Source organism: Calonectris borealis, chromosome 7 (assembly GCF_964195595.1).
Source record: "Calonectris borealis chromosome 7, bCalBor7.hap1.2, whole genome shotgun sequence".
Taxonomy (NCBI): Eukaryota; Metazoa; Chordata; class Aves; order Procellariiformes; family Procellariidae; genus Calonectris; species Calonectris borealis.
Window position 1 is genome coordinate 30,731,761 of NC_134318.1, and position 27,164 is coordinate 30,758,924.

A 27,164-nucleotide genomic window follows, 5' to 3' on the forward strand; every position below is an offset into this window, starting at 1 on the left:
CTTTTTGTATCTCTGCTCTATGATAAAATTCCTCAAGAAGAAAATCGTTGTTTTGAACAGCTCCAAAAGCTGTATTTAAAAATGCTCAAATACAAACTGCCATCATTTTTGTTGATATTAGGTGTGTTTGTGCATACCTTTTCTGACAGGGGAATAACACAGACTGGTGGGAGAGCAGAGAGAAGTGGGAAAAGACTGACGAAAAGAGCAGATGAGATCGGTGGAATATGTTGTATAAGAAATATGGTGTTTCTTTATAAATTATCAATTGAATTTGTAAGTACAGTACTAAGTATGCTTTAGTACCTAGATACTTAGTTTGAAACTACGTAGTTTCAAAATGGTGCTCACAGAAAACAGAGAAACCCTTAACTATGGAAGTAATCCCTGCAAGCCTGGTTTGAATCTTATAGTCAAGAACAGAGGGAATTTCCACCTAATTTATGGGCAATTAAAAACTTTTAAAAGCAATAAATTAAGATCGTATACATTTTATTCATTTCAGATTGACTGATTAAGAGCTTTCTCCCTAAAAAGAGAAGGGAAGCAGAAGTGTCAAAAAGATGTTTTTAAGTACACAGACACATCTCTTTTAAGGCTTTTCAGTACTGACACAATGTATGGAAATGAGAAGAATTAGAGAACTGTATTTGAGTGGGTGAAAGAGAAAGATTTATTTTTCAGACACCTCTGAATCCTGAACAGTGAGTGCTCGCTCTGGTATCTCATCCTCTGTAAGAGCTGGCTCCCACACTTCCACTTGGAGGTCAAGTTGTGCCAAGATTTCTCGGATCCTGAGGTTTCTTTCTTTCACTCGTGCTATCTCCTGCTCCTTTTGTCGTGCAACTATGTCAAATTCCTTATTAAAAGCAGTTTTCACTTTGTAAATGATGTCCTGAAATACCAAAAAAGGAAACAGCAATACTGCACAGGTCACATCCATCCATGATTATATACCAGTCCTCAAGCTATCAGAATCATAAATGTGTGTATTTGTGTGTGACAGGGAGATAAACTGGTAAAGCCCTTTTGGGAAAATCGTAAGGGCAGAGTTCAAGCTTTGTTAAATGGAGGTGGACAAATTATCAGTTTTTTCTTTTTTTTTTTCCTAGAAATTTTTATTCCTTTTCTTCTACATATTTGCCATTTGACAAAGATTCTGAAAGAACCATACTGCTGCCAAACTAGATAAAAAATTAGGTTGCCTTCTATTTGCTGTTTTTTGCACTATTCTGCTGAAAGAAGAAGGGGCTTCAAAGAAAAAAAACACGTAACCTGTAAATCTAGAGATTTTACATCACAGGTACAGGGAGGCAGTTAAGGACATACTTTCCTGATTTTCAAGTGAGGCAACCTGCAGCTTCAATATGCTTTCATATTTTCTGTCTGACATATGTAAAATGTGCCCATTAAATAAACATTGGAAACTAATTTTTTTAAAACACCTGAGACCTTATAATGATTTTAAAAAGCATATATTCTTAATGGATAATTTCTTCCTTTAGCCTAAATAATTAATCTCAACAAAGAAAAGTAGAATACTGAGAGAGAAAACCATGTGTCTCTCCTGCTGTGAAAAGAACTTCAGTTCTATCATTAAACTTCACATTTTGAGATGCTTAGCTGTTTGCAATTTGTATTACAATAAATATTTGTGTCCGTGATTATTTCATTGATTTGTAATATAATAATAAGTTAGGATGTAGTAAGGCAGGATGGCAGATAAGGTACAATGTTGCTGGGAGAAAAAAGGCTATGCTCAATGTCTAGTCAGCCATCTAGCTCTCAGCAGGCTTACTGCGTTGGCTAAGAACACTGACGATATATCTACACTTATATATACCATATGCTTCTTTAAACATCTAAAAGTGCTCCTTGTGTTTCTTCCCCATCTACTTTAAACACCAGTGTGGCTACTAGATTTTATGTATTCAATGCATAATCATTGAGCTCTGCTACCATTTACAGCCTTAAAGAGCTCTGAGGACGCAATGCTTTATAGGAGTTTAACCACTTCTACCCTTGTAGATCTTTATAAGAAGCCTATTCTGTAGCCTGTTTACTACTTAATAAACTGGCCAGGGTAAGACAAATAAGAGAGACTGATAGTAATGAGTAATAAACAACAGAAACATTGAAGACTCCAAATGAAGGAACGGTAAGACTGGAGAGAAAGGAAATGGTGTGAGGATCCAGCTGATGTTTCATTCAGCAACAAATAATAGGGAAAGAGGTCATGTTTTCACAGGGCATGCTGAGATGTGCAAGCTAGCTTTGGCTATACAAACTCTTAAACTGAAGCACCAGTGGGCAAATACAGATACCCTCAAATTGGGTAACCAATTTCATAAAAATGTTTTTCTTCCAGACCTGAGCTGGCAAATCCACATGGTGCTCTATGTGCATTTATCAGCTTTCATCTCAGTAACTCAGAGACCTATGCAACCCTCCATTGTATACTGTCAGTATGCCCAAAACCTAATAGTGGCTGTGACTGCTGTGAGAACCAACAGATACGACAGCGTCACTGCAGTGATACAAATTTAAGAAGACATCACCTTCAGTAATACTATCTGATTGACTTTCTGCTCCCTGGTGTGCAAGTCCCATTGATGGTATAGGATAGATGTGTCTCCACCGTATTGAGAGCTCAGACTTCCAATCAGGCAGTAAGATGCACTATCATCAGCCATTACTTCTGCCTTTTCTCCTTCCTTAGATAATACAGTCTCAGACTTGATCTCAAGATTTTTCTTCTGAACCTGAATATCACAAACATGATAACTGTGTTAATTTTGTACATAATCCAGTGGCACACATATGAATAAATTCTAGAGGTTATATTCTGCAATTAAGCTCAGTGATCAATATAATGCAAATTGAAATGATCAATATTGGAATAGTGAGTCCATTTGTAGGTTCCCCAGTACAAGAAAGACATGGGCATACTGGAGCAAGTCCAGTGATAGGCCACTAATACAGTTAAGGGTTTGAAGCATCTAACATGCAAGGATAGGCTGAGAGAGCTGGAATTGTTTAGCCTCAAAAAGGAGAAGGCTTGGTGGGATCTCAGTAACGCATATAAAAACCTGATGGTGGGGAGTAAGGACAACAGAGCCAGACTCTTCTCAGTGGTACTCGGAGACAGATTGAGAGGAAATGGGTATACATCGAAATACAGGACATCCAACTTAAACAAAATAAAACATTTTTCCCGTGAGGGTTGTAAAACATGGGAAGAGGTAGCCCATAGAGGTTATGGAATCTTCCATCCTTGGAGATATTCCAAACTGTCTGGACACAGCCCTGAGCAAATTGCTCTAGAAGGGTTGGACTAGATGACTTCCAAAGGGCTCTTCTAACCTTAGCTATTCTGTGATTCTTTAATACTAATACATTAGTTCCAAGTAAAAAACCAACATTTCATCTTTATTTATCTCTTCAAAATTTTTTTGGACAATTTCTACAGCAAGAAAATGGACCTTAGAAATGTAACTATGTAAAGAAGGGTTAAGATGCCAACACAGAATATCCTGATCTGAAATGCCTTTATGCAGTACTTCAAAGAGATTGTACCTTAAGATCACCTGTCTCAATCTTCTTTAACTGGAGAACTTTCTCCAAAGTTTCCAGCTCTTCTTCACTACGTTCCTTCAGTGGATAATTCTTCACTTCACAAGCCATATGGAAGCACTGTTCAAATTTAAAAAAAAAAAAACATCTATCAATTCATTTGTTCAATACCTGAATGCTAAACAGTTATAAAGACTTCTTAAAATCAAGAATAAAGTTGAGGATCAATTAATATAGGCAATGTAGTAAAAGTACAGGGTAAGACAAAAACCACTTGCCTTTTTGGTAGTGAAAATGGTTGGTTTAAAATTTGCTTTTTTCTTTCTTTTTTTTTTTTGAATAATCTATGGATATGGCCTCTTTATCCACAGAATTCAACCATAACAAGATTTTTTGTAAAATGACTTGGTCTTTCACCACCCTTGAGATAATCCAGTATCATTACTTTGACTAATCTCCCTCTGTTTAAAATAGGCAGAATCAGGGTTAAATTTTGCCTTTATATTCTGTATAGAAGTCATACTGACTGAACACAGAAAAATAATATTCACCTCTCCTTTTAGCAACACTGCATAAAGATATTGTCTGAGATCAAGGAATTAAAGAGTTGCTTATTTGCTTATCAGCACTCTTATCCACCTTAGAAGGTAAAATCAGCCAGGCTTAGACAAAATGAACGGAATGAAAGATTTGTATGAGCCCTGGGAAGAAGTAAATTTTTTTCCCATACCATAAGCATATCAGAAATGTGTTATACTTCTATTTATTTTGTCTCTGTACCTTAAGGAATCAATAAACTACTGCAGAAAATGAATTAGAGGTTACCTTAACTGCACGGCCTTTTACACACATAGCATCCCAGCACTCATGTTTGATGACATCCTGCAAATAGCGGTTGGCTAAATTCTCCATCTCAATCTCCTTCCTCACCTTTCAAGATACAGAAAAGAAAATAACAAGATGTGGTGCAAAATAACAAGATATGGGCAATTTGTGTTGAGTTATTGAAAGAAACCTAACAGATGAAATGAATTACCAATATTTCATCATCTTAGACTATCGCAGCTATCTTCTCCAAAAACTATATTGCATACTACTGAAAGGCATCATTTTATATGTGAAGAAAAGCATTCTAGAACTTAAGCAATTGCCCAAGGCCACACTGTCAGATTTATAGTTTCTGGCATAGATCGTATTACAACTGGCAATGTCTGCATCAGCAGCTTCACCTGCTTCACTTCAAAAAGTGATTTTAAATACTTTTACGTTTTCCTGCTTCTCAGCAGTGAACAGCAACTTTGAGATCATCCTCTGTTCTTCAATCATTCTTTCTCCTTTCCACTGCTAGTTTTAAAATGTTCTCCCCCCATTCTATCATACCCTGGCCACTTCTTGTTCAGCCTCTGCTTGCGCTCTTTCCTGTTCTTCTATATCCAGGTTGAACTCCTGCTGCTCCAGTTTCTCAATGTCTGGCACCTGTTCATTTTCATGCATCATTTTCTGAATCTGTTGTTTTTTAAAATAAGTGTAAGGAATAAAAAGTAATTTGAATGTGAATAGAGGAAATCCTATTTTTAACACTATAGAACTTGATATTAGAGAAAATGATTTTAATTGCCTCCACATTTAACTGCTTCATGGTAATAGGTAGAATGTGCTGCCTGTAACTAGTGACAGAGAGTGCTATGTGAATATATTTCATCTTTCTCTTAAAATTGATTTGGATATTATATGTGAAGTTGTGTATACTTTCTAAGAACCTGTAGTACACAATTCTTTATTCTCTGGTTCTGAGAACATTATTAAGTTGTTATCACTTTATTAAGTTGTTATCAATCTCATGCAATTCAACAAAGGGAACTGCAAATTTCTGCACCTAGTTCTGAGCACTTTATTAAGTTGTTATCACTTTATTGAGTTGTTATCTATCTCATACAGTTCAACAAAGGGAAGTGCAAAATCCTGCACCTGGGTAGGAACAGCCCCATGCACCAGGACATGCTGGGTGCTGAGCAACTGGAAAACAACTTTGCAGAAAAGTAGCTGGGGGTCCTGTGAACACCAAGTTGAACATGAGCCAGCAATGTGCCCTTGCGGCAAAAAAGGCTATCAGTATCCTGGGCTGTACTGAGAGTCTTGCTAGCAGGTTGAGGGAGGTGAGAGACATGGACATACTGGAAGGAGTCCAATCAAGGTGATTATGGGACTGGAGTATCTCTCATATGAGCAAAGGCTGAGAGAACTGGGACTGTTCAGCCTAAAAAAGAAATGGCTTGGGGGGAATCTCATGAATGTATATAAATACCTGAAGGGAGGGTGCTAAGAGGGCGAAGCAGGCTCTTTTCGGTGGTGCCCAGTGAAGGGCAAGAGGTTCCGCTCAAACATCAGGAAGCACATTTTTTTACTGTGAGGGTGACTGAGTACTGGAGCAGGTTGCCCAGAGAGGTCATGGAGTCTCCATCCTTGGAGATAATAAAAATCTGTCTGGACATGGTCCCTGGGCAGACTGCTCTAGGTGACCCTCTGCCTTATCCTCTTGCAGATAGCAGTTTTTATGGAAGAAAACAGAAGGAAGAGGAGAGGACAGTAGTTTCTATAATGGAAGGTTGTTAGATAGGCAGAAACTAGCCTGTGAAGGGATAGATTGCTCAAGGTATAAGGGTGGTACAAAATGTTTATTTGGAGAAAAGGAAACCGAGAACCAGTTCCTGGCAGGTTCAGCATATAGTCCCTGAAGAAGCACGTCTCTTTATTACCTGTCTGCTCAGAGTTTATGACAAAAATGTAACTAAGTGATAGAGCTGATTGATAGTCATAAAGGAAGCGTACTTGTAAATAAAACTGAGCCATTACCCTTGTAAGAAACTCACAGTTTTACGCAGCTTTTTAATTCCCATTTGCAGCTCTTTCTTCTGGTTAGCAAACCTCTCAGTCTCTTCTCTAATGACCTGACATACAACAAATTTATTTATTGTTGAAAGACAAAAATAGACAAGAAGAGAAAAAAAGATGGAAATAATCTAAAGGAACATTATCTGTACAGAAAACAAAACTCCAAAGGGATTAATAACTGAAACAGACATAATCCTAATTCAATAGGATGATTCTCAGAATTGCTCAAGAGAAAAAAGATTGTACAACCAGGTCACATTATAAACTGGTTGTACAGCAATAGAGCTTAAAAGAGAAAATATTAAAGAAAGAAGTAATTACAAGTGCAATGATTGCAGACACATTGAACTGCATAAAGCCTACTGCCAGAATTTGTTAAGTGTTTTATATTCCTTAGATTTTTCATTATCACTAAGCATTTCCAGTGGGATATTTAAACACACACGTAAACTAACATCTGTTACTCTCATTCTGGAAGCTGTGAAATTTTCTTTGCCCCTACAGCCTTGCCAATTCATCTCTTAGGGAAAATTTTGCAATTAGTCTGCACCTCTGGAATTTGCTTTCTAAAATAAGTTTACAACTTCAAGTAGGATGATGGCTATTGATTGAAAGGAAGGGGTGTATCCTTCTGACATTGGATGGACTCCATCCTCTAAAAGCCAGATGCAAGTCTCTTAGGACATTAATGAGCAGCTTAAAACAACCTAGGACCACACTGCTGCCCTTCAACCTTTGCTGCTCATCACCTCTCCCTAGCTGACACTAATAGTCATGTGGTACTCGTGTGTATGCAAAGTCACATGGATTTGCCAAAAAATCCCAGTAAAGACACCAAAGCATGTGTGCCAGCATCAAAGCAGAAACAGGAATACGTGTCTGGGAGAGCGATGGAGAAGACGCCACTTGTAGTGGCAGTATGTCATAGATTGACTTGAGCCACTTGTGAAACTGCATCATAATTTGGAAAGTCACTCTTAAGATCATCCAGAAAGGATTGATATTTTGCTTTGTCCTGTCACTGAACCTCAAAAGCTGGACAAAATACACAGCTCTAGCTCATATTAGAAAGAACCTCCTAGCATCCATAAATTCGTATTTCTGGGGGGAAAAAAATCTATACTAACATTAATATAGCAGTTTTTTTGGCTCACAAAGTGCTAAATCCCCTCTCAGTAGACAGTTAGAGCTTTGATGCACTTTCACTTATAAAAAACTTTGGTTACATAACGTACTCACCTCAACCTTAACCTGAAATAAACCTCAGGGATTTTGTAATTAATGTCATATTGTTGAGTATTGATTTACCAGTGCTGTGGAATTTGTTATTCTGGCCCTTGGGAAGAACAGAGCACCTGCTTGGTTTCTGGTAGTAATCTTCTGTGCAACTTTTTGACGTTTAGAAGAAAAAGTCTTTGTAAGTTTCTAAAAGAAGCCAATTTCTCTGGCAATTTTTTTTTTAGTTTACTCCTTCTGTAGAAGGGGTCTTTTAGTCTTTAGAGGTCCTATTGTGCTAGGTACGTTCTCTGATGTGTTTATAACCTTGACCTAGGATTTCAAAAAGTCTAGATCGCAATGCCTTAAAGAGAAGTCCAAATGTCAGAAAAGCTTTAGAAACTAGATTCCTTTACAGCATATAATTTGGCACCCCAAATCACTACTGACTCTTGAACACTCTGGCTTTGATTAATACTTGTTCTATGAAAGTACCTTCTTTATTTTCTGACCTATCCATGTCATGTCATTGGTACCGGCTGAATACAAACTGGTAATGTTTCCATCTTCTTCTGTCACGTCTACATTGGAAGATTTAAGCGGTGCCTCCTGAAATTAAGGATATAAACATCCATCTCAGGTACTTAGAGAGAATGAGAGAGAGACAGAAATGAAATAAAAAATGGACTCACATTAGAAGCAACATCACCACCACCAAATTCCAGAGAGTGCTACAACATTTTTATTCCCTAACCCGTCCGCAGATTTGATCCTGCAAACCCTTGCTATTATGCAAAGCCTTTTGACTCAAAGGGGCTGACTGTACTAATCTCTGTAATCACTGCTTTGCTTGATTTCAACAGAAAAATATATGACTAGTAATACACAATGTATAGCAGTAACATCACACTGGGAATGACACATAGCTTCACATGAGGAGAAACTGACTTTCACAGAGTTTTCTGTGGCTGAAGAAACCAAGTGAAATTGAAGATGTGAATGTCATCTTCCCATAACTATTCAATTTCCTTGATAATACTATTTCACAAATTAATAATTAAGCATATTCAGCCTATCCTCAGGGGTATTCTTCTACTTTTACAAAAGTATATCAGAGTTTATTTTGAGGACAGTTTTTACCATGTGTAATTTTAGGATCAAACTTCTTTTCCCCATAAAAATAAAGAAAACACCTTAAATTTCTCTTCTGCAAGTGTTTCCAATGTGGATTCTGGCTCAAACTGCCATTCTGCCATAGATTTTAAAACAACATTTTCATCTGAAGTAGACTTGTTCAGTATAGCAAGAAGAGATTGCCAGTGAAAAGCAGCTTCCTTAACTTCAATTTTCTTTATCTTCCTAGTAAACAGAAAGGGAACTGATGTATTTTTTGTAAATTATGGAAAAGGACAAAGTATTAAATATTCTTTAAAACACAATTATTAAGTTATTTAACAATGCCTATTCAGTATTTTTACATATGATTCAATATTGTTTGAGTTCTAGAATTGCATACTTAAGTGAAGTTTCCACAGAATTAGAAATTCTGAAAGATGGATTACCCAGATTAGAAATATTGCTCTGGCGGAGTCATCTTTATACATCTACCTGAACATTTGTTATACCACAGAAAAGCTGTAGTTTCAAGTGTCTCTTACTCCTAATGTCTGCTAAGAACTCTCTACAACCACAGCTGAATTCCCATTAAAGCTGTGATGTCTCCTAATCGCTGAGTTAAATTAGTATCTCATGAGATTTCATCCCTTACATCCCCAGAGAGCCCCAGATGGTTTATTTGAGAGTGATAAGAAGCTCACTACGGGTAATACTTATCAGAAGATACTCCTACATCTTGTATTGCAACAATACCCAAAGTACAAGACTTTTCATGAGCTATGGAGACTGCCTCTAAAGATGAGAGGAGTGGTTTTATTTCTATCCAATTCTTGTCCTTACTTTGAGACAAATAAAAAGGAAGTCTGGAATCACAAGTAGATGCAAAAATTAGTCTGCCAGGATACAAGAATTTACACCATCAATATTGGTCTGCCACTTTATACATACTTCCATTTCAGACACACCAGGGCACCATCATTTTCGCCATTAACGAGGATGAATTTGCCATCCAGCGAAAATACCATGGATCTGATTCCCCCTCCTTGATATGAGTGACAATGCTTTTGAGCAAGTATATCCTACAAAAGTTATAGAAGCAGTATCAGCAAATATGTCTTTCTAATGGAATATGTCTGTAAATTATGCTTCTTTATTTTTAGATAAAAGTCAATCCAAAATGTCAATACAAAATACATAAAAGACTGGGATTTATGATTTTAAAATTTTTGACTACAGATGGGGCAAGTTTGTAGTATATTGATTTTGCAGAAGATAAAGAAGAGTAGTAAAATTATCTACCCTAAGATTTACCGGAGAAGAAAGTAAGTAGTTTGTATGATTGTATACGCATTCATTATAAAAACAATTGTACTGTATAATGCTATGTCAGTTCATGTTCAACATGAATTTTTCTGGAACACCTTATATTCAAGTGAAGCAAAGCTTACAGTGAAAGAAAGTAGTTTTCACACCTCTTTCTTACGTAAACCAAACAAAGCCTGTGCCTGGATGCCAACCTACCATAGTAAAAGCACAATAGATGAACAAAACACCATCCTTTGCTGCTGATGCCAGCCACCGGCTGTTGGGTGATAAACAGAGGAAACCTGATCCAAACTGATTGCTAGGAGTCCTCTTTTCTGATAAAAATACTGATGGATCTTCCAACATATTCTGCCAAACAAACAAAATGTTAGCAGCAGTTCAGATGATGGCAATATCTATGCCATTCTGAGAAGACTAATGAGAGCTTTGTGGGTTATCACATGCATTGCAATTTAAAACGTTTTTGGATTACTGAGCTTAGGAAGCAGTACCATTGCTATGCTGCTGATTTGCTTCTCATCTCTTCAAAAAGGTCTGTATTCAGTATGTTTGGGCCTGGAGTTTCTTGGCTCAGAAATTATGGGACTTGTCAAGGAGGAATGCTCACCTTTGGAATTCACCTTCTTGTTTGACCTGACTCTTAAACTGAGGGAGACCTATAAGCTGCAGAGAGCTCCAGTTCACCAGCAGGCAATGACAGTGGCTTCCTGAAGCCCCCACTACTTCATTGCGAGGCAGGGCTGGGCTGGGTTTGCAGTTGTGTCTTAGAGTCATGGGCTCACATTGGCTCAGTTCCTTCAATAGCTGGATATTCAGGTTACCCAGCAGACTGCACAAAAGCACAGCTCCAATACAGAAGCTACATGTGAAGTGCCTGCAAGCTGTATGAGTTTTAAGAACCAATATTTGGCTTTCTCTGTAATAGAACAAGGAAATTGCTTTTGCCAGGTTTCTGAGCAGGTGGTAGGATACCGAAAGTTGATGTTTATGGATGGACAGGTATTTTTAGTGCAGAGAGGATTTCTTTAAGATAATATTTTGCTATATTCACTTCATCTACAGCCTTTGTTTGCTGGTATTTAACCACCACCCAAAATAAAGCAGCTTCAGCGAATTACCTCTTCAGAGAGATGGTATTTACAGATGAAAGGTGCACAGGTACAGTAGCCATAGACAATTTTATCCTTCGATCTGACTGCTGAGCTCAAAGGGTAATCCAGATCATATTGCTCCTTTTTAATGGCACTAGGATTAAGCATTCCTTGTTCATTAACATACTTATCATTATCTAAAAGATTGAAAAAAGAAACAGGGAGGAAGAGGCATCACTACCACTAATGCAGGTGCTTCACCTATCAAGTAATTATGAAAACCAATCTCAGCAAGGAATGAGCATGACGTGAGTTTTCAAGGAGGAGACTGGGAATTAAGATACCTAGCTTTAACTCCAACTCTGTGGGTTGTGCCGATGTAGCACACTGAAGTGAAGCAGAGAAATAGCTCTACTAGCTCTAAAGAAGTACTAGAAACAGTTTAACAATTGTACAAATGTTACAATTTGTATACACTAATTTACCCTGCTTCTTGGGTATTACATAAGCAGTGCTAATTAGTTTGCATGGAGGTTCATGTCATTGTTGCCTTCATCTAGAACTTATTTAGGCATCTCTGCCATGAAGTACACACAGTCTGGGTGGTATTGGTTAAAACACTTAAGGTCACACCTTCAAAAGGGCATTTTATTCTTTTTGGTTCCTTAATTTGAGCTTTAAAGAGACACCTGAAATTAAGACTGATGCAATAACTGCAGATCTTCAGCAGCTTTGAAAATCAAGCCCCATTTTATATGTCTAAAAATAGGCACAAAAAGAAGCCCAAAATTAGCGAATATTTAAAGAAAATACTAGCTTCACTGAAAACTACTTTTTAAAAAGTCTGTAAATTGTAAGGCCTTTTAAAAATTAAATGTAAATACCTAGAAAATCTGACACTAGGCTTACTAACAGTTTTACTGAAGTTTTCTCCACAAAAGGCTTTGTTAGTAATTCAATTGCATATAATGTGAGTAAAATGATATAAAAATAGAATGATGTTAATAATGAACACAGGCTGCCTTTTGCTGTAATGTGATAGATAGAAGACATCACTGAAACCTCAAACTATATTGATTTGGCAATTCTTAGCTGGAAAACACATAAAACTGGAAGCGCATGGTGCCACTGCCAGCCAAGCCTGTCCTGCGCTGGCTGCACGGTGAGGACACCGGGCGCAACATTAGCCTGCACTGTGCCTTAATTAAGTTAATGCATTTAAGCCCTTTCACGACAACTGAATTAGTTTCCCAGCTGATGCCAGAAAGTGCCCCAAATCAATGCATTCCTAGAATATCAGTTTTAGATACTCCTAGAATATCAGACACAATTAAAAGTTCTGTGATCGCTCATGACACACAGGTCCATTTTTTCTTGCTTATAGTACTTCTAAAATACTATAATATTATAGCTGTGTCCTGAATGACACAAACAAATTACTGCATTGTTTCACAGTTGAGGATGGCATATATGAAACAAATCATGAACATGATTTGAGAATTTGAGAATTTAGCGTGGGTTACTCAATTTAGTGAAAGACTAACAGGTTCTGTTAATTTTACTTCCAGATTATGAATAGAGATTCTAACTGTGATGTCCCAATATGCACACTGCACACTGCAGATACACAGGGCCAGATTTCCAGAAGGTGAATGGAGGTACACCATTCTTAAGTCTCCTTAATTCTCCCCTTTTCCTCATAGCGCCCTTTTTTTCATACAATGTTTCCCTGTAACATTCCTTATTGGGATACAAGTTAATATTTTTTAAATACAGTGGACTTTTTCCTTGGTGCTTTTATATAGGAAAGCTATAGGAAAGGCAGGGAATCATTATTTTTTGAGATATATCAACCTTTAACCTTTTCCTAATGAGCAATGATAATCCTTTGAAGGGGCTGGTGGGATTGATTCCACTTTGAACACCTGATATGCTAGTCTGCATATGGGTGATGCCAAGCCCAAGGCCTCTCTGTGGCTAGCTTTGGGCATTGCCCACTCAGTAGTAATAATAACAACAACAACAACAACCAATAGTAGTAGCAGCTAAGTGGTGGCTTTGTGATTCTGCAAGTGAATTGCTTCTCTCCTTCCTTCCTTGGCTTTCCCTCAAAATATCAGTCTTTCTGCTGAAATGATTCAGCTGACTATAAATCCACAGATTGCTGTATGAGAAATGGTGTCCCCAGAGAATGTACAGATGCGATGAAGAAAGAGATTAAGATTGTTAGTATTTTGTGTTAAGGGACGGCAATATGATCTTGCCTTAGAAAAATATCACATAGTATATATTTCAATTCTTACCTGTTATGAGTGCTGAAGACAGACAAAAAATTTCCAGTCTTGCTCGCTGGACCTCTGCTACATTAAGAAGTACCACCACTTCAACTAAGTCATTCTTGAAGTCAGAAACTACAGAAAGATCCATCACTTCATCTGCCAACACTGAAGCAGGCAGGGAACACCAATGCAAATTGTTACTGAAGCATGGTAACATTGTTTTTTACTAAGACACCATGTGAAAATAAACGAAATCCCTGTTCAGCATACATCTCAGCTCAACCACACAGTTTTGAACTTGCATTAAAATGTCAGACAAGACATAACCTGGTTTCAGAAAGTGCTACATGCACACAACTTCAGCTTGAGGCATAGGGTGCTGCGAATACTAAGCACCAGAGTATTATTACATTAAACATTCAAATATGAGTTTACATCCAGCTTGAATTGTAGCAATTTTGAGGCTGTCTGCTGATAACCACCAGATAAAGCACAGAAAAGCTCTCCTCTAAGAAGTTAGCCAGACAATGAGAACATGATTAGGCAAATTCTGAACATTATTTAAGGAGATGTAATTCTATATTTGTCAAACCAATAAAAATGATAAAATAATGTCCTTTATACTTAAAATTATGATGAAGATCTATATGCACAGATGTGATCTGTAAGTATAATGTTACTGGAATTGAGAGACTGCATAAACAAATTTACAAATTTCAGAAGAATTTTTTTTGTGAGTTAAAATTTCATTATTTTTTATTCTTCAGTATCAACAGCAAAGCTGACAGCTCCAGCAGTCTCCATGTTAAAGATGACTGGGGCAGACATTTGTAACAGGAGATTGCACCAGCTATCATGACCTACTGTTTTTTAGTCTAAGTTCTCATATGGTGAGCCACAAAGGTCTTAAGTTCTTTGCCAGCACTGTTACTTATGTGCTGGAGTTGTGATCAGTTGGTCAGCTAATCCGTTCTTTTCCCTGTGACTTATACGTGCCCTGGAAGAAAAGTAATATTGGTGCATTTGCTAACTAAAATTACAGAGGGGAAAAAAAAAAGATTGGCCAGGACAATATATGGGAAAACAGGTGGAAAGAACATGTTTAGTCCTCAAAAAAAAAAAAAGTAGAATGAAGGAGAGCGGCTTAGTCTGACCAGCAAGTATACTTAAAATGCAGCAAATAGTGAAAACACACAGTAATTAATGTTGTTACATATATTACCTACATATCCAAGAACTTGGAATAATTTTGAAGGTCGGGCATCTAGAATAAAGATATGTCCTTCTGTAGCTCTAGCGATGAGGAACTGGCCACTCTGATCATAACTACGTAAAATATAAATCCAAGTAGAAAACGCTTCAATACAGTCAATAAAAAGAGTCAAATAATTCCACTCCCATAACTCTGCTGACTTCACTGAGGGCATAAACGCAATCGAAATTTCAGCTTCTAGGTTTACAGACTTAGGGCCTGATATAAAGCCCAGTGCTATGAGTGCAATTTCTAATTGAGTGGGTGGTCAATCTAAAGCTAATGATACTCCATAACAGTCGATATTAACAACTTTATTAAAACTTTCTTTGAAGTTCACTTTTTTAAAAATAAAACTACTATACAGAATTTGATACTATTTTGAATAGACATGTCTTTGTTTGCATTGATTTGACTTCGAATAAGTTGCTTTCTGTATCTATTTTTAATGTTTTATCTTAGAGAACTGTGAAAAGAGATCACATCTGAGTGTCCGAATAACCAGCAGATTTATATTAAAGTTTAACAGTTCAAAATCCATTCTAATTTTTAAAAAGTAGAAGTAAAATACTCTCAGATTTTTCAATAATTGAAAAAAAAAACCCAAACAAACAAAACCTTTTAGATCACTAGAGTTAATTACAAGACGACTGGTAAATTCTGGAACTGTAAGCAAATCAATAATTAACAATGGCAATAAAAATCCACCATATAGGAACGGATGACCAAAGGGCTTAAACTTAACTTCACAAAACCTCAAATTTATATTCAGTGAGAAATAACCCTCTAAGTTCAGATACATGGAGTTGTGCATAATTACTGCATATGGTGATCTGTCAGAAAGGATCTTGTACATCAGTATCTTCAGTGCTCGGTTAAATCTTCTTAAAATACAGGTTTATTATATATCTCTTACACAAATCCTGCTATTACTCCTCTTGCAAGCAATTCAGAATATGTTGGAAAAAATTGAAGCTGTTAAAATATTTTACTTTGTTATTTTTAGAATAAAAACTTCAATTTTTTTGTTCAACTAACAGCATTACTCAAGCAAGAAATTGACAATATTCCTGCCCTTGTTACTACATACTTACTGCAAAGACAGCACTGGAAACTTGGAAAGAAAAATTCTGTGAACAACCCGTGGAGCTTCAACTTTGGTAACATCAAGGAAATAGATTTGACCTTTTTTGGTCCCTACAGCAACACTGTTGGAGGAGGGACAGCAAGCCATAGCAGTTGCCTAGTTGAGAAGTAAAAGATACTTGACAGTTTCGTATCTTTTTATAGATTATGCCATATGTTAGTATGCAATTTCTTTTACTATTTAGAAGTTCCTAAAATTTGGAGAAGAAACCCCAAGTGGTTTATCTAAAAAACTTTTTTTTAACAAAGAAAGAATTTTAGAGACATCATAGGAATTTTAACTATGCTCTGTATCTACATAAGAAAAGCTAATTCTGCACTCCTTAAAAAAACCCATTATATCCACTATCCAGATTTTAAGTGAAAGAAGTTCCACCTAAATAAAACAGTGAGTGCACTGTTATGTGTACAGCTGTTACAGAAAGGGATTTTTTTTCTTACGCTGTCAGATTTCAGGGTTTGAATGCATCTTAAATCAGGACAAAGCATTAACAGTTTGAAATACTTTTATCAACTCAATTCTTAAAATCTGTTTTTCAGAACAGTCAAGGCATTTAGTTTTTATACACTTGAAACTTTTCTTTCAGTTCTGACACTCATTAAAAATAAAAAATTAATAAAGTAATATCATAAAAATTTAGATTGTTATTTACAAATATGTGCTTAAAGACACATCACTAGGACATTAGGTTGAAATATTTTCTCTGCTTTATGGCAGAGTTAAATACATGATTAGTTCAAGGAAACATTCTGAAAGATAATCTCTTTAAAATCTCTTTCATGGGTTGTTCAAAGACACTACTGAGCTTTCCTCAGCACTGGTTGATGCAAATCTGTGGAATATTATGCTATGAATTGAAAAATATTAAAGAAAATTTTAAGTATCAGTCACTATATGAGCTCCTGATTATGCCTACCTCAATATCAAGGTTTAGCTTGCTGAGGCAAGTTGCATCTTCCAGGAACCAAACTTGTACTTCACCTGAAGTTGTTACAGACTGTTGAACAGAGAAAAACATAGTCAAAAGAGGATGGAATAACCAAATAGTCTGGAAGTGACTACTGATCTTCTGTAGAATATAAATTCAACTAATGTCTGAGCATAGCAGATCAAGAGTTACTAGATTTGCTTGGAATTATCTTGCTTTTCCTTTAAGTCCAGTGGCTGCAAGGTACACCTGCCTAAGGAAAACATTTAATAATTTTTGTGAATTGCTGCAACTACAGGAATGGTCTTTAAGCAGAATGAAACAATCTAGGGCAAAACATGTAAGCTTGATCAATATTAGCACTCCCACCATTCAGCCAGCAATTAAAAAACTTGCTTATATCTTTCTTTGCATAGGAAAGGGCTTAAGGAGAGGTCTTGTTTTCTCACATGAAAAATGATGCATATCATAATGGTGCTTGCATTCTTATATCCAGGCAATTTTGTAATTCCACAGTAAAGTATGGCTAGACATCAATCAACCCTCACATTACTCATTCAGAGTCAGGTAAAATTTATCATTCCCATGCTAACGACAAACAAACAGATTCAGCAAACCTAATTGATTATGACCACAGGGTTGCTAGGCTGGCTACTTGAAGAATTCATGGCCTAGAGATTAATCATATTTGCTGGCTAAAATATATGTCTTGCAGGAGTCAAAGACATCGGAGGAAAGCAAGGAATTTCTCAGAATGGACAGATCCATGAGTAAGGCCGCCTTTGTCCCTGGACCCAGGACAGAGGCATCTCTCAGGCTGTTCCAGTTTGTGCTGAAGGCTGAAAAGATCAGTAGGAATTTCTTGTTCCAACATCTATTCTCTGAATTGAATCCACCTTTTCCTCAGCTATGTTCCTGAACAATAATGAGTCACACAAATCAACAGCAGAACCAATATGACATTTTAGCAACCTATGAATTATCCACCCTGCATTCTAGGGCAAGTTCTGATCCTTTTATAGGCCATACCTGAATTAATGCCATTTACTTGCTTAATGAGAAGTTACACAACTGTAACAAATATCAGAACAGTCCCAATCTCTGCAAGGCTTTTGATTTTGTGCCTCAGCAACATATTGGTTACCTGAAAAGAGCCACTATTACATATAAGAAAGAATACCATTTCTTACCACACAGTACTTGTTCCCTGGAGTAAGAAAATCAGCTGCCAGAAAACAACTGCTGCATGCATCCAAGAGTTTGACAGCTTCTCCACTGTGGGCAGGTTTGTAAGTATAGACTGTCCCCTGACAAATAAAGAGAAATAATCTATCACTGGGCTATGAAACTTTTCATTAAAAGCTTTTGAAGACTTCAACAAAAAATATCCATCTTTCTGAGCTTCACTCTTTAAAGCTTTATATTTAACTCTAAACTGAGGTAAAAAGTGCCCAGTAAAATTCAGCTGAATTTAGTGGATTATATTAATTTACGCTAGCCGAAGATCAGGTTAGTTCATTTTAGAGTGATCCAGCTATTCACATTTTCAAGCAGTCTTGTTTCTTAAAATTGCTTTAATAAAATAATTTAAAACCACCCTATTTCATGTCACTCCAGGAATCAATAAATATTCTAAAACAACATAAAACACAAATCATAAATCTTACGCTTTAAGAGCCGTTTTTACCTAAAGATCTCAAAGCCTCTTAGAAACAATTAATAACGAATATTGACAAAGATTTTAGAACTTCGCTACTCATTTTACAAATGGAGAATGAAATCAGAGAGACAGTGTGACCGAAGTTACCATTGCATTGCTGTCCTGAAACCAGAACCTCCTGATACACACACACACACTACAAAAAACATTTTAAGAGCTTTAAAAATGCCAATTTAAAGATTAAATGTCTGGAAAAACAGGTGGAATTTGAGGATTTGGGACCCTTGTGTAAAATTTCTAGACATCAGGCTGGTCAAAGAAGGCTCATGGACTGGGTTGCCAGACAAATTCAGGTACATGTACAGAACAACTCTACTACATAGCCACAGTAGATCTGATGTACCCAAGCTACACTTTTCTCACTGTGCAGGCACACATCAAACCTAGAGCTCATGCTCAGTAGGTCCCACATGACCTGGACACACTGGAGACCCTGAACATGTACACCACTATACACACACAAGTATTTCTGCTGGGAAATTTCAGCATTAGGTATTTTATAATCCACCACCTGTAGGAGACAATTGTTCTGTGCTTCATTAAAAGTCTTTCCAATCTTTCATTAAAAACACAAGATGGACTAAGTTCACCTCTGTATAATTTGTTGATTTGCGTGATTACATTACAGACATTTCATACTAATAGTATCAGCATACACATATAGAAACACAGGAACATCCCATTACTTAATGCTATTATCTCAAATGCTATACCTGGTCAGTGACAAGCAGAAGTACGGTGTAATCAGGAGAGAATATGAGGCTGGATATGGGTTGTAAGATATCAGCGCAGATTTTCACCTCATATTGCAGACTTTTGATGTGATAAAAGAATAAAACGCCCTCCTGTGCAGAAAAGTACAAATCCACATGAGGTCTAGGTCATTTATCCTAGCCCACTCTGGCAAACTGAACTGCAAGAACTTCTGAAAATCTCTGAAGTAACAGTGTTTAACTGTATCCCATCGCTAACGGTTTCATTTGCCTTTAGTATGTTTAAATCCAGAGGACTCTTACCCTGGATAATAAATCTATCGAAAAATGAAGGTGTTCTTTAATACAAGTCTTAGTAACAGTCCATGTTTGATAATAACAGACTCTCTCAGTTAATACTTAAGATTTCATATTTGTTTTTTTGAGACAGTATAAGAATTTGTCCTACTCTTCAAGAGTAACATACAATGGCATTGTCAGTTTGGGTTAAAGACTGAGTTAGATTTTGCACAAAACAATTTGGCAGTTCTCTTGGCCATTTTCTCTCCTTTCCTATTTTTTGTCCATCCTTCTTTTCTGTTCCTCTAGAATACTCTTTGTCTTTTGTTAAAAATAGGATTGTCCTCTTTTGTTGCTTCTTTGACTACAAAAATGCAATCTCTTCCCACCCTGCTCCCTTCTGATTTCTAGTCTCAAGTCTTAACAAAGAAAATATATACAACACCAGAGAGGACCTTTATAGTTCTTCAGCCCTCCACTTTTTTCTAACACCTGTCTTTGCAGTGAACTCTGCAAATATACTCCATTTGAATGTTCTTTGATTTTCACACAATAAGAGTAAGTTAAAAGCATAAAGGATGCCTCACACTTCCAGCTGCGTACAGTCCCTCGTTACAAAATGCCATGGCAAATAAAACTCTTTTTTGCAGATCCGTTGTTTTGCCACCTGAGAGCACAAAACCAACATAAAATATCAAACTTAATTTATTGCAACAATGTGTCTCAACTTCAAATCTGGGATGATTTACTATTTGTGAGTAAAAAGGCTCCATGAGCTATACATTCTTTGGACATTTTGCTGTGATAATGAAGGAGAAGGTTGGTATACATGATCTGAAGTGACAGTACTACTGTGGTCTGATGAACTAGAAATTAATTTGAGAAATCATTTGATTTTGTAAAGGCTGCTAAATAGCCACATTAAAGTTTGTCAATAACAGAATCATAGAGTCATTTAGGTTGGAAGGGACCCTAGAAATCCTCTGATCCAACCTCCTGCTCAGCACAGAGCCAACTTCGAACTCAGAATCAACTTCAAAGTTAGATCATGTTGTCCAGAGTCATATCCAGCTGAGGTGTGAATCTACCCAAGAATGTAAATTCCATAGCTTCTCTGGCCAACTTGTCCCAATGTCTGACTACCTTCACTGTGAAAGTATTTTTTTTCCTAATATCTTGGTTGAGTCACCATCCCTGGAAGTATTTAAAAGACGTGTAGATGTGGCGCTTAGGGACATGGTTTAGTGGGCATGGTGGTGTTGGGTTGACAGCTGGACTCGATGATCTCAGAGGTCTTTTCCAACCTTAATGATTCTATGATTCTACCCAGAATTTCCATTGATGCAAACTGTGTCATTTGCCTGTCTGGTTCCATCTTCTCTGTAATCTTTCATTAGGTAGCTGAAGCAATAGTAAAATCCCCCATTTCCTTTTCTCCAGACTGAACAAACATAGTTCTCTTAGCACATCTTTGTATGTCATGTACCTAGACTCTGCAATAATCTTTATGGCCCTGTGCTGGACTTCATCCATCATGTGAATATATTTTCTGTACTGTGGAGCCCAAAACAAAGTGTTTGAAACAAACCCCTAAATCCTAACTCAACTAAATTAAAAGTGATTGCAATTCTAAAAAAAGTTACTAAAACTAAGCAGTAGGGAACCTATTCTAGCATCACTTATTCCAATTTAAATTAGAATGAACAGAAATTATTTCACTGCCACTGTTTCTCCTGAGGCTATTCATTTGGCTGTCTATTAGCACAAAAGCTATTAATCATTTGTCATGTAAACACATAAAAGATTGCCATCAATGTGTCTTACAGAGGCCAGTGTGAGCTGAGTTTTTCTAACCAGTGGCTTCTAGCTGTACTCACATATTATTACTCCCAGACATCACTGGTACTGCCTAAAAATCTATTAGCTTGATTTGAACATGGTAATACCTTTCTTTTTCTGTACTTCTCTACGAACATATGACACCACGTCCGATACTTTACGCATGTATTCTGCATAAAAGAAAACAATTTATAACGTCAACCATATTTATATGTCAATACTGCAATAAAAGTCAGTTGTATTCCAGTCTACTGAACAAAAGCCGTGTTCAGTATACTGAATCAAAAATGTGCATTCTTCCTCAATGTCCACCATTCCTATCATTTATGCAACTGAGCAGGCACAATCTTTCTGTGATTCAGCTTACAGCTGTAGAAGGGAGATAGCAATACTTGGCATGGAGAGTGGTACCGATGCATATTTATCTATTTTCTGGTGCTAAGTTCTGGTATTGTTATTTCTAACCATGATTTTTTTATTTGATACACTTATGAAGGAAACTTCAGAAGAAAATGCCCAAGTGAAATGTTGTGGCTGCTTATGATTCTGTTTGCAACACCATAATAGGAATTTAGCGTGTGCTTAAAGTTGGACATGCACTTAAGCATTCTACTAAATAGATACAGATTGCAGTATGTTTTAAATTTAGTAGCAGCTTCAGTACAATATGAATACTGCCAATTTTGTTAGACAGTTTTAGGACAGGACTCAAAGAAGAATATACAGACCAAGGAAAACCCTGAATGGCAAATATTCTTGTTGCCTTCTACTGAACTGGCAAAATAATTTCTGGTCACACCTTAGCTTTTTACTTGTTGATGATTTCCAACTTTTTATTTGGTAAACTTAAAACTCTGATAATTTCAAAAGCAGAGAAATAATGCTGGTTTGTTGGGTTTTTTTTAAGAGCAGCCTTCCATTTCTGTGTTAGCTATCAAAACTGAACAGAGATACAGTACTTTGGGAAAGTCAGGGATACTTGCTACAGCTTAAAAAATAGTGTATTACATGGCAAAAGAAGAAAACAAGATTATCACCAGCCTGTCTATTAACACTGATTCAGTGTTTATTAGAGAAACAGTTCTATGCTGGTCTACAACAGGATATTACCCAGTTCTAGTGCTAGGGAGAAACATATTCCAGTACTCCTCTTAGACCTGACTGAACCAGTGAACTTCATGTGCACAGTAGGACTGACACCTTCCACCCCTGCAAAGGATGATAGGGTACAGGTTGCCATTGCCCGAACACTTTATGCTGGCTGTGTCTCACTGTCTTCCACCTTGGGAGCTCTCTGAATGGGCACAGAAGGGTAGCATGTGGCAGGTAGCAGAGAGGAGACCTTGGGATTCCCAGAAAAAAGAAGGCATAGAATGGGCTGCTGTTGCCAGAAAACTTTAGTCAGTCACTAGCCTGCCAAAGGTCCCCATGAAAAAAGACAGGTGGGAATATATATAGGGCAGACAAATCGCCTCAGCAAGTTGCAATCAATCTGAGGGACATGTATTGAGTCCTCCCATTCTAGAACAAATTAAAAGCAGATTTCTTTGTCTGAAGCCAAAGACATCTTCTGTTCACTCTCTGTGCTTCACACTTTCTGCAGTAAAGCCCGATAGTCTTTACAGCCTTGTTTTCATTAGAAAATAGTTTATGTAAGAGCTGACCTTAAGGAATTCTATTCAGCAACATTACATTAAATTCAGTTTTATTGTCTGAAGACTCATCATGAGTCTTCAGAGATCTTTTCTAACATTATCTAACATACCAAATGAGGACAATCCAATATTTCATGCAAAATAAAATAAATTATTGGTACTTAACTAATAGTAAAAAGACTGTGTATAGCTGGCATATTAAAAGTTTAATGTTAATCTAGTAGGGCTGGTTAATAAGATCTGGGCTCCTGGAACTATTGTTCATTTTATCAGTTTTGATGTATTTAGAGCTTTTTCTCTTTCTTTGCCAAAGAAAAATGAAAGCCAATTATTGGGTGCTAAAGAAACCCACACAGAAGTTCAAAAGACATTCTCAAATGTTTATCATACTAATAAAACAAATATGGTTCTGCAATATAGCTTTACAATTTCTGTAAGGTACACAATAGGAGAACAGAAGAAAGCAAAAAAAGCTTTCACCTATCTACTTTCCTCGTGACTTGAATAAAACACACAACGCAGCTATTTCTTACCAGGTAGAGGTTTTTGTTGAAGAATAGAAACACTGCGTGTCTCAGCATCAATTGCCAAAACATATCCTTCTTTACAGCCCATGTAAATTTCTGAGGTTGCAGTCCAGCAGTGGGCAGTAAGATGCACTGAAGGTTTAATATAATTTCTAGGCTTCAGCACAAAAATAAACAAGTTCAATCAACAATTGACAAATATCTGTACAAGCAGTTACATATATTTTAAGGCAAAAAAAAGATTATTACCTCATAGAGTCTGACCACTAGTATAACATCAGCCTTATTTTATTCAGTTATCCCTTCACTGAGGCTAGTAACTTGAGAAACAAGAACATTTTCCAGAAAAGTCTATGTCTGGAGATAGTGGTGGAGAACTCACCTCTCTCCCTAGAAGCTTGTTTAAATGATGAATTATATCTTCATTGAAAAATTATGTATTTTTAAATTCGAATTTATCTGGATTTATTCTCCAGCACTTGCATGTGTTACAGTTTTGTCCTCTAGCTTGGAAATCCCTCCGGTATCTTCCCTACCCTTGCAAAGATATTGACCCACCACAACCAGGTCATCTCTGAAATTTTTAATGATAAAATTATGATAAAATTCAACACATTAAGCCCCTAGAATTTTTTTTTTAAACGTCAGAACAGCACTGGAAGCCCCCATTGAAATGGTTATCCACTGTGACCTCACCCTGACAAATACTTTTCAAACTGCTTTTCAGAATAGTCTTCCACTTTGTAGACATAACCTGCATGTGGTGTTGCATACTTGGCAGTAGTAAAACACATTTTGTTTGAATAGTTTATCTTATCATATAATCCAAATTGCTCTGTAAAACAGGTCTGTCAACCTTTGTGTCATCTGCAAACTAGTTCTAGAAACATCCCTGCCGCGGACTTCCCACGTGCCTTGAATTTCATTTCGCTAAAATAAATCTCATAAATCCATCAACCATAAAACAGGAGGTACAGAACTTCTCCACCAAATATTATTAAAGACAGTGACCTGTTAAGATACAACAGTAATAGGGGTAATATAAATACCATGATAGAAAGAAACAGATTGAAAATAATTTGGTGAGGGGGAGAGGGGAATGAAACATAAGGAAACCTTGGGAGAACTTTAAAAAAAGAGGATTCAAAGAACCATGCATATGAGCAGAAGTGGTGAGGAACACTAGACAATATGATGGATGAAAAAAAAGAAGAGTCTATAATTCTATAAAACACCTGCTGTCTCACTAAAGGTTCTATAAAAACAGGAAATATGGATGGACTTGTGATGAAAACATAGGACAGAGATTCATAAGTACCTAGATTTCATTAGTAAAATATGCCAAGGACTTGCTATATGATTCTGGGTAAGTAACTTATTTATGCTTACAAAGCATTTTGAATTTTTCAGCGGAAAATGTTACAGAACTAAAGTATATTAATATTTACTTTATAAATCAAATAGGACTAACAGTAATAAATCTATAACAAATGGGGCTTTACATCACCCAGAGAAACATTTAATATAGGCATTTTCACTGATTTTACGAGGCCTGAACATCACAAATCTTTGGGAAGGTTGTAACTGAATTACTGTGAATCAGAAGCTTCCTGTGTAAAGACAACTTCTGTAATGTTCCTTTGTACCTGCTGTCATGACTGTCTTTACACATAAACTAGATAAAATATGCTAATCCTAGGATAAGATTATGTAAATCCCAAACCAGGTTGCATCTTGAACTGTGCATTGGTACAGTGGTGCATAATAATAATAATGCCATCTTTTTTTGAATTTCTCTCCCTTTTGAGTAGCACCTCTTCAGAGAAAAAAATCCAAGATGGATCCTTGTCATGAAAAGTTTTATAAAAAGACAATGGAATAAAATTGGTACTGGGGACGAAGTGGAGTCAAGTGGTTTTGTCATGGCAAAGCATATTCAGAAAACGCAGGTCCCAAATGTAAGAAATATTGAAACAAAACTAAATCAATCTAATGCAAGAAAGAAGAGGATTGAAAGCTGTAGGATATTTCAATTCCTTTCACTCTGCTGCCCCGTTGTGGTTACACTTTGTACATACCCAGCCTCAGTATCTTGGTCTACAGTATGGAACCCTAATACATTTCAAAGAAGCAAACAAGTGCACTGGCAATGGGCTCGCTTTTCTTACTTGCTTCTCACACATTCCTCAGGAGTGGGCTACAGCCTCCAAGGACCATGGACTACAGGCTGAGGACAACTCCTTTAAATAATAGTCTAAATAAATGGTTCTCCACTTCGGATGCTCACATCAACGTGAAAAACATTGATCTCAACTGACTTAGATTTAGTGATAAACAACAATAATCCTTCTGTTGAATTCTGCGGAGATGCGGAGAGCTTCGTCAGGCTAGTCCCACTGCATTCAACAGAACGCACCTCATGAACCACCATAGGAAAAGCAAGTTGTCCCTTACTAATTAAAAAAGCATTGATGATAGTAGACAGGAAAATAACTCCAAGGTATTTACAAATGTTGAGGCACAGGTTTTAGGCCAGAGCCAGATAACTGCTCATGGACATTTGCAATGGTATACAAATCATCAGTGATAGTAACCATTGATAAATCTACTGCAGCAGCCTGTCAATTTATAAAGACAGTGAAGAATGGTAGTTATAGCACCTCTATTTTGTACAGCCTGGTCCTTTACAGCAACTGTAGTCCAAAGATATCTTGATATCTGAGGAACTCAGCAAGTTCAGTCATTTCAATCTTTCTCAAGGTTGCTGCATTAGACACTTTTCAACATAAGTATCTTGACAAAACAGCATTTCAAAGAAGCATCTCCTCCATCAAGTATATTCTGATCAACTTGTGCAGGAATTGCTTTGCCAAAACTGTATGTTCCATGTTGGGATGCTGGAAGGGGGTGCTTAACCTGACAAGACATATGTGTGCGATTTCCCCCCAGTGTGGGCGGTTACAAGATCTAGTAGTGGCTCACTTTTTCTGCTAGGTTAGAGATGGAACATATGTACACAGGCATGCATGGAGGGGAGAATTAGCGCTGTAAGGCACAATAAATGCAAGTCCTGCAAAAAATTACTCAGCTATCACAGTCTGGAGCAAGATGAAAACATGCCAGAAATTGATTCAGTGCCTCCCAGTGTTAAGCTGTGAATGTAGCACCTCACAATTTAGTATACAGGAAACAACATACCACCACAACAACGAAAGGAACAACAGCTTGTATTTCTGCAAAAAACTTTCATTTCTAAATATCCTGATGTTTATTACCTTGTCAATATTCACAACCAAAATAGACCCATCTAGGGAATTTGGACAGTAAATAACTATCAAAATATTTACCATGTAATTTGAAAGAAAAGGAAATCTTCTTCAAAGATTAGTAGAACAATCTACTCTTACTTCAGGAATATTTCTATGTATAAGGAGAACATAATCACCTTGAAGATGCTAAAAAGAAATACAGGTTTTTCTGAAGGCAGTTGGGAATGCAAAGACCCTATAGCGGTATCTAGTATGGTTGAAAGCATAAACCTTTCCGTGTGGAAAAGTTCATTATATGGTTCTGCAAGTTCAAGCATAAGAACCTACCATTCCTGAATGGAAT

General features: G+C 36.8%; 1 protein-coding gene across 1 annotated transcript in view; it reads right to left on the reverse strand.

The window, feature by feature from the left end:
* CFAP43 (cilia and flagella associated protein 43) overlaps positions 1 to 27,164 on the reverse strand; it is a 50,363-nt gene that overhangs the window by 12,923 nt on the left and 10,276 nt on the right. The window contains exons 6-25 of the mRNA XM_075155000.1: positions 23,559 to 23,709; positions 21,478 to 21,540; positions 20,119 to 20,198; positions 19,253 to 19,384; positions 18,010 to 18,126; positions 16,808 to 16,888; positions 15,839 to 15,987; positions 14,715 to 14,818; positions 13,517 to 13,657; positions 11,241 to 11,410; positions 10,318 to 10,470; positions 9,745 to 9,875; positions 8,874 to 9,039; positions 8,176 to 8,289; positions 6,444 to 6,521; positions 4,954 to 5,079; positions 4,399 to 4,503; positions 3,577 to 3,693; positions 2,559 to 2,762; positions 689 to 895 (exon numbers count right to left, since the gene is read on the reverse strand). Of these exons, the coding sequence (XP_075011101.1) occupies positions 689 to 895; positions 2,559 to 2,762; positions 3,577 to 3,693; positions 4,399 to 4,503; positions 4,954 to 5,079; positions 6,444 to 6,521; positions 8,176 to 8,289; positions 8,874 to 9,039; positions 9,745 to 9,875; positions 10,318 to 10,470; positions 11,241 to 11,410; positions 13,517 to 13,657; positions 14,715 to 14,818; positions 15,839 to 15,987; positions 16,808 to 16,888; positions 18,010 to 18,126; positions 19,253 to 19,384; positions 20,119 to 20,198; positions 21,478 to 21,540; positions 23,559 to 23,709 (2,589 nt within the window). The remainder of the gene's footprint in view (positions 1 to 688; positions 896 to 2,558; positions 2,763 to 3,576; positions 3,694 to 4,398; positions 4,504 to 4,953; positions 5,080 to 6,443; positions 6,522 to 8,175; positions 8,290 to 8,873; positions 9,040 to 9,744; positions 9,876 to 10,317; positions 10,471 to 11,240; positions 11,411 to 13,516; positions 13,658 to 14,714; positions 14,819 to 15,838; positions 15,988 to 16,807; positions 16,889 to 18,009; positions 18,127 to 19,252; positions 19,385 to 20,118; positions 20,199 to 21,477; positions 21,541 to 23,558; positions 23,710 to 27,164) is intronic.